Here is a 15460-nt window from a genome sequence, read left to right on the forward strand (position 1 = left end):
CTCTCATTAATCATTTTCTCCGTTTCTATAGTCGACTCCTTCCACGCCGTTTTCACCGTGGACCCTGCACACTGCTCTTATTTGAACATGCGCAGTGAGCGGCATCGTGGGCCCTGCACTGTACTTCAACTGAGCATGCGCAGTGACGTCACTGACTAACCAGGGTCTCCATTTTGAACTTTTGGACACAAACACGGTGCAGTCAAATTGATTTCTTTTCAAGCTGAGCGAGGATCTTTCCCAGACAGAAGGATGGCTGATCCAGCAACTGATGTAGATCTTCCAGAGGGCTCAGAGGTTCGCAAACTATCGGACCTGAGGGTTATTGATCTGAAGGCCGAGCTGAAGAAACGAAACTTGGACACCACTGGTGTTAAGAGCGTGCTGTCGGAGCGTCTGAAAAAGGTCTCATTCATTGGTCTTCTCTTTACTACTACACATTCAAATATCACTTTATTCACCGCACTGCATCATTTAGCCTTATATTAATGTACACAGCAGGTACTGATACTATATCGTAAATGTGAAACTGCTAGCTCGTATGCTAGTCATACTAACATGAGCAGCTAACGCTATTAGCTCATGTAGTGTACAATTGTCTCCTTCCAACGTCACGTTGTGATGAATTAACTCTTCGTGGAGCAGCCCTGCAATGTCATTCAATTTGTGTTTGTGTTATTTGTATACGCAGGCTATCGAGGAGGAAGGTGGAAACCCCGACGCTATTGTTATTTCACCCGAGTCAGCGTCCAAGAAAGCTACGCCGAGGCGGGCCGCTAGAGGTACACACGAAAGCTGATATTTGCCAACATGTACACACCATTTGCAGAAAACTGCGAGTGAGCGTGGGAGTATGAGTGGAAACCTTGTATTTACGGCCACTGTGGATTGTTCTGCGTGTTCCTTTTCAACTGTAATCCGAAATTACGGAACACTGAACTTCACCCCCCCCCACACACACACAACACTATAAATTATAGGGCCCTGTGATTTCCACATTAACAGAGTCATGGAATTTCACTGAACTTGATTGTCATTTAGAGCTGGGTGATTAATTGAAAAACTAAAAAAAAGCACTTGAAGTGCAGACCTCCGAAAAGAAAGGTATACAAAACTGTTTTGTGACCAGCCATGTTGTTTGGTTTAGAGACAGTGCTCTGAGGAAAAGACAGGAAGCAGAACTGGATGTTGCAGAGATGAGGATGCCGAGGTTCTCATTGGGAGTGACCAGGATGGATAGGATCAGGAAGGAGTACATCAGAGGGAAATTACATGTTAGAGGCCTTGGAGATAAAGTCAGAGAGGCCAGACTGAGATGGTTCGGACATGTCCGGAGGGGAGATAATGAATATATTGGTAGAAAGATGCTGCGTTTCGAGCTGCCAGGTAGGAGGTGTAGAAGAAGACCAAAGAGGAGGTTTATGGACATAGTAAAGGGGGATATGAGCGTAGTTGGTGTGGATGATACTGTTACATTGATACACATTTGTAGTATGACGGGGAAATGCTTGATGGGAAATTTACTTCTGGTGGCAGTGAATCACCTTGATGGGGAAAAGATCATAATCCCATATTAACACCTAGCATGATACCGCCGAGTTAATGAAATTGCAGAATGTCAAAAATGGCAAAATTTGTCAATATGCTAATGTTGGCATGATAATCCAAGTGTTCGTATCAGTATCTACCCATTAAAACCCCTCAAAATGCTATTATGCCAATGTCAACCTGCTTGCAATGCTGACAGCTACCATGATAGCACAACATATCAGGAAGGCTGAACATCCAAAACAAGTGCTCTGACCACTTTTTGTGGAGTTATATGCATAAATGTTGAAAATGGTCCTGTCTTGCGATATTAAAGACTCCTTTAAAAAAATTCCTGGATCCAGATGTTGATCTGGATCACCCCCAAAATGTAATCAGTTCTCAATATCCCATTTCTGATGGTTCCTGAACATTTCATCCAAATCCATATAGCACTTTTCAAAATAAATTTGAAGATCAACATAACCTAAGCTGTGGTGTTAATAACCAAAACGGCCTTTAAAGCTTCTAATCGACATATGCCCTGTTGGTTATTTGCCCAAAATTGGCCACTCATGTTTTGCATCTATAGATGGAAGGGTTTTTGCATTTAGTCCATGGACATTTCATTCACAAGCTTGGAATGCACACACTCTGGTGTGGTATTAAAGATATCATGTGGGAACCTAACACCAAAATAAAAGGGATTTGCTTGGGCCCTGTTCCATGCACAATGGAACATCACCCCACAGGCAAAGCAGAAGTGACTTGGTGCATGAGCAGGGCAGGAAGCTACAAAAGCAACTCTTAACATGCAAGCTCATAAGTCCTCATCCTGGACCTGACCTCTGTGGAAATGCCTTTTTGCAGATGTCAGACAGGAGAACGATGAACCCGAGGATGCCAATTTAGAAGAGGACTCCCACGACGGCAATGTAAGTTTTAACACACCCACCAACTGAGATAATTAAGATGTCAACAGAATCTCGCTTGCGCTCAGGATGAACATGAGAACATGCAGGACATGGACATCCTGGACATGAATGTGTTGGATGAAGCCGAGCATGACAGCGGAATGCCGATGGAAGACGACGTGGACGAGCTGGGCAACTTACTCAATGGGGATGAGGAAGAACACCTGGGCGATGACGATGATGACGACGAGGTAACTCTCGACTCTGAAGACGAGGTGAGGAACTTTTTTGGCTGAAAACAATAGTGCATTGCATATCAATATCCAATATCCACGTTCAAAATAAGCAAAAACAACCAAAACGGTCTATTTCCACATGCATCAAATGTGAATTACCAAAGGGAAACATATTTGCATAGTATTTAAGAGTGCCTTATTGCTGCTACACCAGGGGTTGGCAGTCGTTAGCATGCAAAGAGCCATCTGACCTCCTCTTCAGTAGAAAGAGTGGCTGCAAAAATGAAAAAGAAACCAACTTAGGCGACCTCTTGTGTAGCCATTCGATATTCCATACACAAAATGTAACATTACATGTGACTTGACCGTGATTTGTACGAGTGATTTAACAGCTTTAGCATGAGCAATTCAGAGCTGTGCTCCCACAGTCATCCCTGTACATTTCATGTTCAAATATCCCGAAGCAATATTTCTAATATTTCAAAGGGGAGCTAATGAATTGCAATGTTGTTTTCAGCAGGTGAATGAGTCTGGGCAGATGGATAAAGATGACGATATGTTCTCCTCGCTTTATATGGTATGTGTCTTTGCACAAAGAAGGGAAGGTACGTAAGATGGTGATTTTAAAGGGCTGGTGTATGTTTGTGTGTTTCAGACGGTGGATGCAGGTGCAGACAGCCTGATGGAAGAAACAGGTAATGTAGATACTTGGTCAGAAGAAGAAGAGCTGTGTCTCTATCGCTTAGCTTGGAATGCAAACACTTTCTTTTCAATTCAGCGAGGGAGAGACTGGAAGCCCAAAGGTGATTGCTGGTTGTGTGCCAGGAAGGTGCTTAACTGCATGTATTCCAATTGGAAAAACAAAAACGGCCAAACAATCATCCAGTGGCCTTTTTGGGCCTGTTTGTTATGGTTAACACTTTTGCCGCACATTGCCAGCAATCGAAGAGAAGAAGAGTTAGGATGAGCTGATGTAGGCTGCCAGCAGGGGGTCCTGCGTGAAGATCCGTCAAGGTTTCAAGCACCATTTCACCACCACGCTGACTCAAGATGGATATGAAAACAGTTGGACTTGAGATGGAAGCTTTGTTCAATGTGCGCTGGAAGCCCAAGCAAAAGGAGTTGCAGCGCCACATATCTTCCACCGTGGACTGCTTGCTTTGGATCAGTTAGTGCCCCCCACCTTTGGGCTCCCTTCCAGTCTCTCCATAGGGTCTACTTAGTAAGAGCACAGGCACGTGGCCTTGCCAGTTCCTCCTTAACCATTGCTGTGTTTCAGAAGTGATTAAACTCTGCCATTCTATTCCTGTTAAATCCGTAGAAAATGACAAAGTAGCTGGGTCTTGTTTATCTGAGCCGCTTATCGAAGACCGCCACCAGAGCCGCGAGATGAGCGCCGAAGATGATCAGGCTACCGCCACTCCCGTCACCACCGCCACCGTCAACGCCGAAGGGGAAGACCAGGTGTCCGCCAACACTGGAGCCAAAGCCGACGTGGCTGTCTCCAGGGATGCGGAAATCGACAAGGATGCTATTGAGACGGACGCCACCGAGGCCGGGGACGCGGGGAAAGTCCCAGAAGAGACAATGGACAATGAAAAGGGCTCGCAAGCTGTTAGTGTAAGCGAACAGGACGTTGGGGGTGAAACTGTTGGTTCAGAATTGGGGTCTAAGAAGGGGGATGAGGATGAGAAGACTGAAGAGAATGCCACTTCGGATTCATCCTCGGCAGTGAAAGAGTCCTCCTCTGTAGAGGGCGATGATCAGACCAAGAGGTTTGTTGCTTTCTGTCTACTAGAAACCAAAATGGCTATCTCTCTTGCATTGGCTCCTTTGTGCTTTTAAGAATTGGATGTTCTTTTGAAGTCTTTCGTATCTCCCTCCCTGCTCACCTTTTTTATCCAGCCGTAACGCATCCGGGTTGTCTGGGGTCAAGTCCCGTTTACTCGCCTGTAAAATCTTCCCACAAAGGGTTGCTTTTCGTACAAGGACGTGCAAGTGTAGGCCCCCACCCCCCAGCGGTGTTTGCAAACATCCTCACTCTTTTTTCTTTGACTTTCTCTAGTTCCCAAGGCACAGACTGCAAGGACGAGTCCAAGGATGAAAAGGGTGAGTGTCTTCTGTGATGATCACAGAGACGGCTTGCTTCTTCTTTATTCTTATCAGATTGTCTCTCATAAGCCACTGGGAGCAGAAACCTGTGGGTCAGCGGTCTCGCCTCCACAACCAGGGCGACAGATCTGAAGACACTCTTCAGCAAATATGGCAAGGTCAGTGGCAAGGACAGGAATACAGACTCCTAAGAATGCTGGTCAGCACTGGAATTTAAGTGACTTGTATATTAACCAAGCTATAACAATATTATGATTGTAGCAGCTAACAGCAAAAACTCTATCTGGCGGACTAACACGATCCTCGCTAGCCGCTAGTCTCAGCGTCATTCCCAGACGGAAGAGTGGATACCTAGCTCTCCATTTGGCTAGATGCTGGTTTGCCGTCAGCATTTTGTCCTGAAGACTGGAACACACGTCTGAGACGGGCATTAACACGTCCTCTCTATTGTTGAATGAAAAACCTGCTTGGTTGGACGCTTGATTCACTGAACATGGCTCTTTGCCATTCAGCTGTGGCGTTTTTGTGTCCTCGTTGAGAAGTCTTGCTCTTGCCGTCGTGTTTATTGCCCCCTGTGTTGAGGATTTGTGTGTTCAGCTGCCTGGCTTCTGCCTTCCTTTCAAGGGTCTGGGCTGCCTTCTTATACCATCTGGGTTCAAAGTGATGTTTGTGGGGAAGTTACATGGTTGGCTATTGTTTACAGTGTTGGCGCTAAGCAACCACTCACACTGGTAGCTAGTTTGCTAGCCTGCCACGATGACAGTTGTAATTTTTGGACCCAGCGCCTTTACAGTACAAATGTATGACTAAATATACGGCATGTTCGAATTGCCCCAATCTAATCCTTTAAATATGTACTTGTGGAAACACTATTACCAAGGTGGTCCAACATAAGGGAGCAAGAGGTACAGCAAACAACCACAACACGGTGTGGAGCCACCATTCTTTGTTTGCTCACTCTGTCTTTACCGTTTCAAACAACTGAATGCGCAATCTCAGTCGCAGTTTATACTCTAAGCCAGGGGTCGGGAACCTTTTTGGCGAAGAGAGCCATGAAGCCCATATATTTTAAAATGTGTATCTGTGAGAGCCATATACATTTTTTTAAACACTGAATGCAATAAAATGTGTGCATTTTTATGTAAGACCAACAGTTTTAGATATAATGGGCTCTAATTGTGTAGACCAGGCACACTACCGCACGCCAATGGGGTGTGGCCAGCACACGTGAGCAGCGCAGTGTCTAATAATAAATCAAATACTTGTTGCCATTAATACAACTTCTGCTGCTGCATAATTTTGCACTATACATTTCATTCTTTTGGCCATCTTTGCCAGAAGGCTTGGTTCTGCAGCTTTAGCTAGGTGACTATTTGACTAAAGGAGGAAAGTTTATATTTACATGTTGACATCTCAATGACCGAGGTAGACTACCGCATTACCCAGTAATAATCGAGTTTTGGTGTTTGACCTGGAAAATATCAGGAAAGATGGTCGGCCGTATTGCAGTAGAAAATAGATGGACGAATTAAAATGCATAATTAAAATGCATAAAAAAGTTGTTGATTTTTAATATTTTCATTTCTGTGATGTTTACTTTAAAATGTTTTTATTGTGGTAAGAAATGCTTGAGAGCCAAATACAGTCATCAAAAGAGGCTCCCGAGCCATAGGTTCCCTACCTCTGCTCTAAGCCGATGTAAAACATGACTGGACTTGAAATCATTGAATAAACATGAGAAGTCTTGCGCCAAGATTGCAAAGTCTGATATAATGAATGAAAAGAACAAGGAAATGGCAGACTTACCCGGACCCAGGACAATCCAGGTGCTGTGATGCCACTGTCCCGTGGTTTTTATGACGTCGAGAGGATGAATCCATCCAAAATAATCACAAGTCACCTTATGCACGCAGTGCCATAGTCGTATATATCATCTGTTCACATTCTTCGTGTTTATGGCGGAAATGATTTTTGACCGCACTGTTGCTGTAAATTGTTGATTGACGTGTGTGTGTGTTGAACAAAATTGACAATGTAGTGAGATTTGTAATTTTGAAACCGGGTATATTTTTTAAATTCCACTAAAGTCTCTTTGAAGAATTGATGAATACAAAGGAAAAGAACTGTGTTATAGTTGGGACTAATCCATACCCTATTGGGGCTTAGGTTGTTGGCGCCAAGGTGGTGACCAATGCTAAGAGTCCCGGGGCGCGCTGCTACGGCTTCGTCACAATGTCTTCTACAGACGAGGCGGCTAAGTGTGTCAGCCATCTTCACCGGACGGAGCTGCACGGCAAGATGATCTCTGTGGAGCGGGTTCGTGGTGTCACCATCAGTTCCAAGACCATGCAGAACTACAGCAGTCCAAACCTCTTCCCCCTCATATTGACAAATTCCTTTTAACTATTGATGCAGGCTAAAAATGAGCCAGTGGGCAAGAAGCCAGCAGATGGTGATGGCAAGAAGTCAGGCAGCGATCGGAGACGCTCTTCTGACTCCAAGTAAGATTGATAGATTTCTGATAAAATGTCCAGGTATTCCCTGTCAGATGTACTGTCCAATCCGTTTAAGTCCACGCCCCTCGGAGTGGCAGGCACCATGTGCCTCGTATTTTTCACAACACAGTGAAAATGTATTCATCCAGCCTGAATCACCCACACAGTTGGACTAGCATGCTCTGCTAAACTAAGCTAAACCTGCTAAGAGTTTTTCACTGGTGTTTCACATTGCTGTTTCCACATGTTTAGTTCGGGGAGGGAGCTTTGTCACCACCATTGGGAAATACACTATATGACCAAAAGTATTTGCTCACCTACCGTGACTCGCATATGAACTTAAGTGCCATCCCATTCGGAACCCATAGGGTTCAGTATGATGTCGGTCCACCTTTTTCAGCTATTACGGCTTTAACTCTTCATGAAAGGCTGTCCACAAGGTTGAGGAGTGGGTTTATCTGAATTTTTGACCATTCTTCCAAAAGCACATTGGTGAGGTCACACACTGATGTTGGTGGAGAAGGCCTGGCTCTAAGTCTCCGCTCCAATTCATCCCAAAGGTGTTCTATGGGGTTCAGGTCAGGACTCTGTGCAGGCCAGGTCAAGTTCATCCACACCAGACTCTGTCATCCATGTCTTTATGGACCTTGCTTTGTGCACTGGTGCACAGTCATGTTGGAAGAGGATTTTTTTTCTATGGGAAAATGTGCTTTCCTTTAAGGGGAGTTACTTCTTGACGTACTTGCTCCTACGTGGGGATTGTCACATGAGGCATGCACATGACCCACACAGATTTCCAAACCAGCAGTCAGTAATGCAAAGCCTGTAGGAAGGGAATTGGGATGCAGACTATTTACATGTGTGCATGCAGGAAAATGCAGCCAGGTTGCAAGGGCAAGGCGGGGGAGGAGTGCGTATGTACTACATTGTTTACATTGTCCAACCTCGGCACTGGCTCCTCCTACAGCGGGCGACATACTCCTCCAGTTGTACACTGTGGTTCTTTCCCAGCCATGACTGGCGGCTTCTCCCACTGTATGCTCTGGTTCTCTCTGTCACAATAGCCGTAGGTGGCCTAGGAAGCTACTACGACCACTTTAGTGTCTGTTTTGGTTTGAGTCAGACCTTGTGGAGATTAGTGGTGATAACCAAAGCACCACTGCTGAGTAAAAATGTCATGTACAGTATACACAATGTGTTGGTGTTGATGAAGTGAACAATACAACACATGTCCACAGAAATGACCCATTTAGTGTTCATAAAAGCGGGGACCACGTATGTGGACATCTCCATTTTTACGAATAAGATGATGGGGGACCGGGAGTTGGTCTACATAGACTGGTTGTAAACTTATACGGGTTGGACTGTACGAAGTAAATGCATAAAACCTTCAACCTTGGCATGTTAGACATTCCATAGAAACAATGCGACATGAGCTGACGGGGTTGTCTTCCTGCAGGTCTGACGGAAAGGATGACAGGGAAGGCAAAGGTGAGGTGTTTGTCTGGCTTCGTATGAAGGAAAAGTATTCCCTCTTAACGGCTGTGTTTTTTAACAGGGGACGAGAGGACTGTTGTCATGGACAAGTCCAAGGGGGAGCCTGTTGTCAGTGTCAAGGCCAAAAGCAAAGAGCGAGTGAGTGAGCTGAACCTCCAGCAGTGCAGGAAGACGCTGTGAAAGCTAGCTTTCACCCAATGCACTCCTCTTCTGTGCCTCCAGAGCTCTAAGAGTCAGGACCGCAAGTCCCCCAGTAAGGAGAGGAAGGGCATCTTGTCCTTCGACCAGATCAAGGAGCAACGTGAGCGAGAGAGGCAGAGGCAGCGTGAGCGAGAGATGCGAGAGGCAGAGCGACGCAGATACACGTAAGGAAGCGAGCCATGGAACCTCACCCTTTTGCAATAGTGCTCACTAGCCGCTGTGACTTTGGCAGGAATCGCGGGCATGACAACCGCCCAGACCGCGAGCGTGAGCGAATTCGCATGTTCCGTGAGAAAGAGGAGCGGAAGCATTTGATGAAGAAGAGACACTGGCTGGAGGTGAGGTCACCATACTGTCTTTCTCTTTTTCACACTTGAAACGCCACTTTGATTCCTCAGCAGACTGAGAGAGAGCGCCTCGATGCGGACCGCATGGAGCGCCAGTACCTAGAACGGGAGAGGATGCGCATTGAGTACGAGAGGCGGCGAGAGCAGGAGAGGATCCTGAGGGAGCGTGAGGAGCTCCGAAGGCAGCAGGAGCAGCTACGCTACGAGCAAGACAGACGGCCCATGAAGAGGCCGTGCGACATGGATGGCAGGTATGCAAAGCTGACCTCACATGGCCATTATTTCCATCCTCCTTCTCACATTCTGCCATCTTGTCAGGAAAGACGACTGGCCCGACAAGCGCATGAACATGGATGACAGATACGGCCGCTCAGACTTTGGCCGGCAGGATCGCTATCAGGACTTTGACCACAGGGACAGAGGGCGCTACCAAGACGACATAAGGGATGGCGGGCGTGGTATGGCTGACAGAGATGGTCCGGTAAGACCTGGAGCATTCCTCAGCTACAAAACATCTGATTATTGGTGAATGGGCTTGAAAGTAACACCTGCATTCCATCCTACCTACTTTCACTGTTTCACGCTTCCATGCATACATCAGGCTTTAGGCATGTGTCATTTAGCTCAATGACTAATTAGCTACACAGGATGAAATTGGGATTTGTAAGTCCCAATGTTGTAAATTTACCTACACAATCCAACTAATAGAGAATAAGAAAAGTATAAATTTAATTGTAATAAATTTATATCAATCACAGCCATTTTTCCAAATTCAATCCTTTCAGTGGCCCATCTTTCAAGCAACACAATATTGTGATCTATGGCCGTATAATCATGTTAAGTACCAAAAGAAAAATCAGTCATCTTTGTCCATTCTTTAGCAATCGGAAATAGAACAGTTGGAACCTACACCTTTAGCTCAACTTAGACACATCGTCAGTGTTCCAGTCTTGGTTCACTGGGTGAGTCGAGTCTCACAACAGACACTCTTGCCCAGGAGACCCAGCTGGGGTGATCAGTCCCAGCCTGTGTCTAAGTAGCCTTCGCTTGATCCACAGTCATCTAGACGCCTTTTGTCTGTGGCTTTCTCCATCCTCTGTTTCGATATTGGCCTCCTCCCTCCGGTCTTCCCAGGGAGCAGTCAACTCCAGCAGGACCACTTTCTTAGTTGTTGGACCACGTCTGGCCTCAGAGTGGTTGGGCTGTCTCCCTAGGTCGACTTTCAGCTGCCAGCAGCCCCCCTGCTCGACTCCAGCACTAACAAAGGCAATTGATTGCTTTGTTGGTTGGTTACCGGGGGAGATCCTGTGCTGATGACCTCTGCGATGACCCAATGACTTTGGCCATGGTGCAAGTGGTATCTCCCAACTTCCAGTGCCCTTGGGCAGCATCTCCTATGTGTATGCTATAGGGGTGGAGCCGAACCCGAATACGGTATTCAGAAAGGCATGAATAATTATTTTTTTTTTACAAATAATTAATTCAAACAAACACTTAAAATGTTTGTATTCTGCAACAATTAAAACATATCAGAAAGCTGCGTTTCTCCATGAGACCGCAGTCCATGCCCGGTTCAGCCAATGAGTGACTGGTGTTCAGCAGTCGGGGGTGGAGACTGAGCAGTTTGCCTGCCCCTCACAAGTCTGAACTTGGTAGCATCTGTATTTTGCTTTATAAACATACTACCTTTCACCTCAACTGGGTTTCATATGCTGTTTTCAACTATCAGTAATAGCGGAGTTTGACCTGGAGATTATTCTGTTGGGCTGCATTTAGTTGCCATTTACTTCTCCTGTTGCCTCTGTTAGCATTAGCTTGCTAACATTAAGGCTGTTGACATTGGTTTTAAACTGTTAAGTAAGTAAGGCTTGGCAACTTGTGTAGAATTGGATGCACTTCTGGGTGCTATTTGGTACCTCTTCCTGGATCAGCTGACTGCTTTCCTTTCCCTGGGCCTTGTTGAAGGGAGGTCCTGGGTTGCTCTGGAGACCTGAGCGTCTGGATGCGGGGCTTAGTCTCGTGGACTGCTTCATCAGCCTTTCACTTTCTGCCAGTTCTTACTGCTATGCCAGCCGAGGAGACTTTGTCACTGGAGTCACTATACAGCAGCACCTCTCTTGCTCGGGTGACCAAAAACCCCTCCGTCAGACAACCGAAGGGCAGTTTCACCTTGTTGTTCCTCCCGTACAAGGCGATGCAGCTGAGGCTTCATTGTAGGTCCACCCACCTCCGCAGGAAATGGCTGACCTTTTTCTCAAAGCACACAACGGTGGTCAGTGGCACATCACAGCCCAACGGTTGCCAGAGTAGTCGTGACAGGATGGCACTGGAGACCTTCTCCTTTGGGATCTAGACACTCGCTGCGGGTTGCCACTGCTGTGCTGGTTTCCTTTGTTCAGATGACATTGAGGATCATCCATAGTCACTTCAAGAGTCTGGGCCATCTCTTTTAGACAACATATGGCACTCTGCTGGAACCTGGTACTGAGCTGGATCTAGCTGCTTGACAAACTGCTCTTCTTTCAAGATTAGCTCATTGGTATTAAATGCTGCGGTGGGTTCTGGTGGAGTTAAGGTCCTGCATGGCCCAAGATCTTTCCCTCTCTCACTGTCACTGGGGTACTTATTGACAACCTCTTCTATGCAGTCAAGTTGGCCACATTTGTCTGCCTGAGGATCTTCTTTGTAAAGCCCAAGGGGTTTGCGGTGAAGGCAACCCGTTTCTTCGCTCTCGATTTTCCATTAGCAAGCTTTGTTGCCTGTTTCATCCTGTTTGACTGCTCATACCCCACCGCCCCGTCACATGTGATTCTTCAAATTCACATGCCGACCTTGGCTGGTGGCTGTTTTATATGGCTTAAAACCGAATTTGGTGGTGCGCACCTGACAGGCTATGGTTAGTTATTGAGCCTGGCACTGTGATCATCAGTCGGGCGGTGGCTAATACAGTGTGCATCGCTGTCGGAGGTCTAATGGGCCTTGCACACAGGAGGGCAAGGCGCAGCAAACCACGCGCACGAAGGCGACAAACAGCTGCGACCAACTACACCGGGAATAGTAGCTGGTGTTGATTGGCTCTGGTGCTTTATGTGGATGTTTCCGCTGTCTTCCTGTCAATGAAGGAATGGCAACAGCGCCATCCACCATCCTACTCTCATACCGGGGATATGGTCCTAAAGAAGCCGTACCATGGATGGTGCTGTTGCCCTGTCTTCATTGACAGGAAGACATAAATCAGCTGGCATGACCTGTCACAGGACCATCATGTGACCACTCTGATGAAGACTGCTAGCAAGCAGTCCAAACTGTCAGGTATGACAAAGAAGTCTGTTAAAAAGAATCCTTTAAGAATACCAAAACAGCATTTTTGGACGAAGAACTGTATCCTGAATAAGGTGACAGTAACTAGTAAGTAGCCAACAATAACGGCACTGGATGACATGGGAAGTGTTCTCTGCTGCTCAATAAATGTTTAGTGAGATGAAGATTAATGATCTGAATGTGGAATATCCATATAGTTGAACATCATACAGCAATGGCATGTAACACCCAGAGGAACACAGCAAATGGGTTTTGGTGGACACTGAGCTGATGGTAATGGTTTCAACTTATTCTGTGTGCAGCATTTCTCAGACAGACACGGCCGAGACTCGTGGGGCGGAGGCTATGACAAGCGCATGAACTCCAGGTGAGCAGCTTCTTACACCTCCCCCACGGTCCAAATGTCCACCTTGGCCTGTTCAATCGGGGTGTGAATGAGCGCACACGTGGAGCTGAGGTAGGCCGTTTCATGTACTCTTCTGAAGTAGATGTTTGCATTGCAGGGATGGGGGGCGTGACTGGGACTCTGGGAGGAAGATGGATGGTGAGCGGCCGTGGCAAGGTACAAACTCATTTCATCGTCTGCTACCCTTTTATGGTTGCAACCATCTACCCTAAGTCCTGCTCCGTCACTAGACTGTCCATGTCCACATCCTTTGTGAAAGCCAAAAGACTAATTTCTATGGAACATGTTGGCCATCATCCACAATCCTTATGAGACATAGACATACATCTTTTTCTTTTCTCTATTCTAAAGATATAAAACAGGTCAAAAGAGGCAGCCAATGAATGCATGCTTAATATTCCTGCATACCTACCATTCTTCCTCACGGTGTCTCAAAGTGCTAAAACATCACACAACAATGTAATATGTAGATAACAGATAAGACACTAATGCAAAATAACCAGCAACTGTGAGCTTTAAACATGTCAACCTTGCAAGCAACCAGCTGGCACGGTAAGGCAGGGGAGGAGTGAGAGAGTCTGGGGTATAAAAGTACATTGGCCCTTGCCACAGTAGGGGCTTCTTCTTCCCCTGATCCTGCAGTTTCTCCTGCTGTACAATCTGGCCACGGCCGACACATTTCCCAAAAACTGCAGCTCCTGTGTGTGTGGTAACAAGTACATTAGGCTGCAAGTTAATGCCTCTGGTTTATACGTTCTCACACTCTTAACAACAATGTATTATGGCTTCTAAACAGAATGTACATGGAAAGCTGTGTAGCTGATCTATAGGAGTCCACAGTTCAATACCAAGGCCAACATGAGTATCAGGTTCTCTGGAAGACCACCAGCCTGGTTGATCTCAAACATCTTGCTAGCAGCAGCTTGCACCTCGGCCAATAACATACACACAGGCAACTGTGGCTCACACGGTGGACAATACTAGAGTACCACCTAGTGCTCCAAACACCTCATGACAGTTCAAGAAAAAAATAGCCTTAGATTGTTTGTTTGTTTGTTTGTTTCGGCTTTTTCCTGGTTATGGAGGCGCCTCAGCCTGTCTTTTTGATCCGCATACTGATTTGGCTTACGGAGGATAATTTGTAGCACAACTGTCGACCAGCAGAATGTGTGGTGGTGTCTCATTGTGTTGATGTGAGTGGCCAGTCAGTGGGCCTGGATTTCCACTGACCCACTTAATTCAGCATGTCCTTGTCAGGTCGTGATGGCGGTATCCCTGGCATGGCACGCGGAGGAGGAATGGCAGGGTGAGTTTCATGTCTTGCCTTTCAAAGCTAAAGTCTCCCCATTGCTTGTACTAAATACTTGGTGTGTGTGTGTGGCGTCACCAGGCGTGGGGGCTACATGAACTCATCCCAGTCTCTCTCCGGGGCGCTGAACCGCCAGAACCAGATGATGCAGGGGGGCGGCATGCAAGGTGGAGCCTTCAATCGACGTTTCTAATCTTTTAGTGTACGCAAGACAGCAGTGGTGGGCGTGGTCGTGGTGGATTTTACCTTTTTTCCAGGTTTTGCCTTTTTCTACGTCATGTGGTCACAAACCTGCAGTGTCTTTTATGTTGTCAATGGAAGTGTTATTTTCACACATGGTTGATGGACCTAACTAACCCTCGTCACAGCTCTTCACGGTGTACTTTTTAGACGGCTTCTGGCTACGCATCCTAGTCAATGGACCGTCCTCGTCAGTTTTCCACTCAATAAGCCCCCAAATGCTAGGATCTATTGATGTGCCGGTGATACTCCGTGGAAGACTTTCACATCCACTACGTTATTTATGTTGACACTCTGCTCATGTCCTCCAACAATAAAATATTTGGTCTCTTTAAACATGCTTTTCATTCCTGACTTCAAAACTTACTAGATGGCAATGGAGACCTTGTCAGCATGAGATGAATGGAAGGAATGCCGATACAAGAACTAGCGAAAGGCAGCCTGTGATGAAAGTTTCATTGTTTCAGCAGTTTGAAATCATTGTAGGCTCATAAAGACATCATGAAAGGAATACATGTTCTCACATTGCTCATCTTAGGGGATCTATTTGCTTCACTTCCTCCACAAGCCAATGGCGTCCACGTGGTGCGGGGCCCTGAGGGGACACTTCCAGGCGTAGCTTTCCTCCACGGGGTAGAAGTGCATCCTTTCATTTCCCTCTTCAGCATTTGTGCATGCAGTACTGCGCGGTTGTACTGGTATGAAGTGATCCTGTTACTATGGCAACAAGTTTTAAATTCTGTGATGGTTATTTGGTTCGACTGAAAATAAAATGCAAACATCCGGCCCAAGCCTGCGTTGTTGGAAAGCATCTCCTGGAGTACTGGTACTGGAAAGGAGTCTTTGACTGGCATG

At 46.3% G+C, this 15460-nt stretch overlaps 1 protein-coding gene across 2 annotated transcripts; it reads left to right on the forward strand.

Moving 5' to 3' along the window:
• Positions 1 to 138: 138 nt before the first annotated feature.
• Positions 139 to 15152, forward strand: safb (scaffold attachment factor B). Of its 2 annotated transcripts, none has more exons than XM_078790268.1 (21): positions 139 to 405; positions 692 to 782; positions 2398 to 2462; positions 2528 to 2716; positions 3195 to 3254; positions 3333 to 3372; positions 3999 to 4452; positions 4743 to 4786; positions 4859 to 4947; positions 6956 to 7105; positions 7205 to 7290; positions 8744 to 8775; positions 8843 to 8919; positions 9004 to 9146; positions 9215 to 9320; positions 9381 to 9580; positions 9648 to 9810; positions 12953 to 13017; positions 13154 to 13212; positions 14314 to 14362; positions 14447 to 15152. In XM_078790268.1, exons 1-21 carry the CDS (start codon positions 253 to 255, stop codon positions 14556 to 14558), a joined length of 2427 nt encoding a protein of 808 aa, XP_078646394.1. In that variant the 5' UTR covers positions 139 to 252; the 3' UTR covers positions 14559 to 15152. The 2 variants fall into 2 exon arrangements, with proteins under 2 accessions (XP_078646394.1, XP_057929746.2); XM_058073763.2 differs by having other exon boundaries at positions 9384 to 9580; positions 14447 to 15151.
• The last annotated feature ends 308 nt before the right edge of the window (positions 15153 to 15460 follow it).

This window comes from Doryrhamphus excisus, linkage group LG4 (assembly GCF_037039965.1).
Source record: "Doryrhamphus excisus strain RoL-2023G ecotype Guam linkage group LG4, RoL_Dexc_Guam_v1.1, whole genome shotgun sequence".
Classification (NCBI taxonomy): Eukaryota; Metazoa; Chordata; class Actinopteri; order Syngnathiformes; family Syngnathidae; genus Doryrhamphus; species Doryrhamphus excisus.

Excerpts from the sequence above, each read along its gene's own strand:
- safb (XM_078790268.1), top strand. The coding sequence starts at position 253 with ATGGCTGATCCAGCAACTGATGTAGATCTTCCAGAGGGCTCAGAGGTT. Across the intron at positions 2,463-2,527 it reads AGGACTCCCACGACGGCAAT|GATGAACATGAGAACATGCA; the intron begins GTAAGTTTTAAC and ends GCTTGCGCTCAG. Across the intron at positions 14,363-14,446 it reads CGCGGAGGAGGAATGGCAGG|GCGTGGGGGCTACATGAACT; the intron begins GTGAGTTTCATG and ends TGGCGTCACCAG.